General features: G+C 44.7%; 1 protein-coding gene across 1 annotated transcript in view; it reads right to left on the bottom strand.

Annotated features, from left to right (window-relative positions):
• LOC107576900 (splicing factor U2AF 65 kDa subunit-like) overlaps window positions 1–1231 on the bottom strand; it is an 11541-nt gene that overhangs the window by 2088 nt on the left and 8222 nt on the right. Inside the window, exons 4-7 of the mRNA XM_016263021.1 lie at window positions 1123–1229; window positions 773–859; window positions 417–668; window positions 1–329 (exon numbers count right to left, since the gene is read on the bottom strand). The exon at window positions 1–329 is cut by the window's left edge and continues 2088 nt beyond it. Coding sequence (XP_016118507.1) covers window positions 195–329; window positions 417–668; window positions 773–859; window positions 1123–1229 — 581 coding nt within the window. The 3' untranslated portion in view covers window positions 1–194. The remainder of the gene's footprint in view (window positions 330–416; window positions 669–772; window positions 860–1122; window positions 1230–1231) is intronic.

The following is a 1231-nucleotide window of genomic DNA, read 5'->3' as shown; positions in this document are numbered from 1 at the left end:
AAAAAAAAAACATGACAAATGATTGGTTCGCTACATTCTAACCAATCACAAGTCATGCTTTTAGTCTGCCAGAATTTAAAAAGCTCACACTCTCTCAGACCTCATAAACCTACAAAATAAGGGGCTTTCGAGAGATTCAAATCACACCATCTGCATCTCTCCGAGTCTCTCTCGCTCTGGATTCTGTCCTGTCTCTACCAGAAGTCACGGCGGTGGTAGGCATCAGGGTCGCAGTATTTAGTCACCACCACTCTGTTGGCGAATTTCCTTCCTGTTAAGCCTTGCATTGCCTTCTGGGAGTCAAACACTGACATGAACTCCACGAAGATCTAAGACAAAGAAGAAAAAAAAAGACCATAAATAATTGTTTCAAATGGTCACGTTGAAATGTGACAATGTACAAGCAGTTTTCAAACCTTTCCAGTGCCAGGAACTTCCACGCCATCAACGGGACGTGGGATCTCGATGCTCTTGACCTGGCCGTATTTGGAGCACTCCTCTCTGACGTCTTCCACGATCTCCTCATACTCGTCATCATCCAGCAGCTCCTCTGGAGCCACCATGTTCATCAGACACAATACTTCTGTGGGAATGCCGCCCATCTGAGTCACCGAGCTGTTCATGAGACCTGGAACTTGAAGGGTAACTGGTGTCTGGTTTATACCCGTCTTCAGAGGAAAGAAAGCAGGGAAGAGAGTGAGAAACAGAAGATAAGGTCTACATGGCCTACATTCAGTAAATAAACTATACACTATTCACACTTTTCCCTCACCAGTGTGGTGCTCTTGGAGCCGACGCTTGCTCTCTGGACCAGGAGTTTCTTGTCACCCAGCTGCATCCCGTTTAGCCCCGCGATGGCCTGTGATAGTAAACAGTGTGTGCCTTGGAGAGGTTAGCATGGGTGTCAACCAACAGCTCTGACATTGCCTTTAGCTCATGCCATGATAAATTCTAGCTAAATATTTGTTTCTCATAAGATTTACGGATAAAGCCAATATTAAACAGTACATGTAATAAATATAAAACAACGAAGCCAACAGTACATGCAGAAGACAAATGTGTGTTATTTGCCGAGCATTTACTGGCTGATTATGAAGGTGTAAAGCTTTGCGTTGTCATCACCTGGTCACTGATATTGACATCAACATATTCACAGAAGGCATAGCCCTTAGAGAGGCCTGTTGCGCTGTCTTTCACCAAATTAAAGGCCTTCAGAGGGCCAAACGATGTC

The sequence above is a fragment of the Sinocyclocheilus grahami genome, unplaced genomic scaffold (genome assembly GCF_001515645.1).
Source record: "Sinocyclocheilus grahami isolate Dianchi unplaced genomic scaffold, SAMN03320097.WGS_v1.1 scaffold4584.1, whole genome shotgun sequence".
Classification (NCBI taxonomy): domain Eukaryota; kingdom Metazoa; phylum Chordata; class Actinopteri; order Cypriniformes; family Cyprinidae; genus Sinocyclocheilus; species Sinocyclocheilus grahami.
The sequence above is the reverse complement of the archived record's forward strand: the minus strand, read 5'-3'. Positions and strand labels throughout refer to the sequence as shown.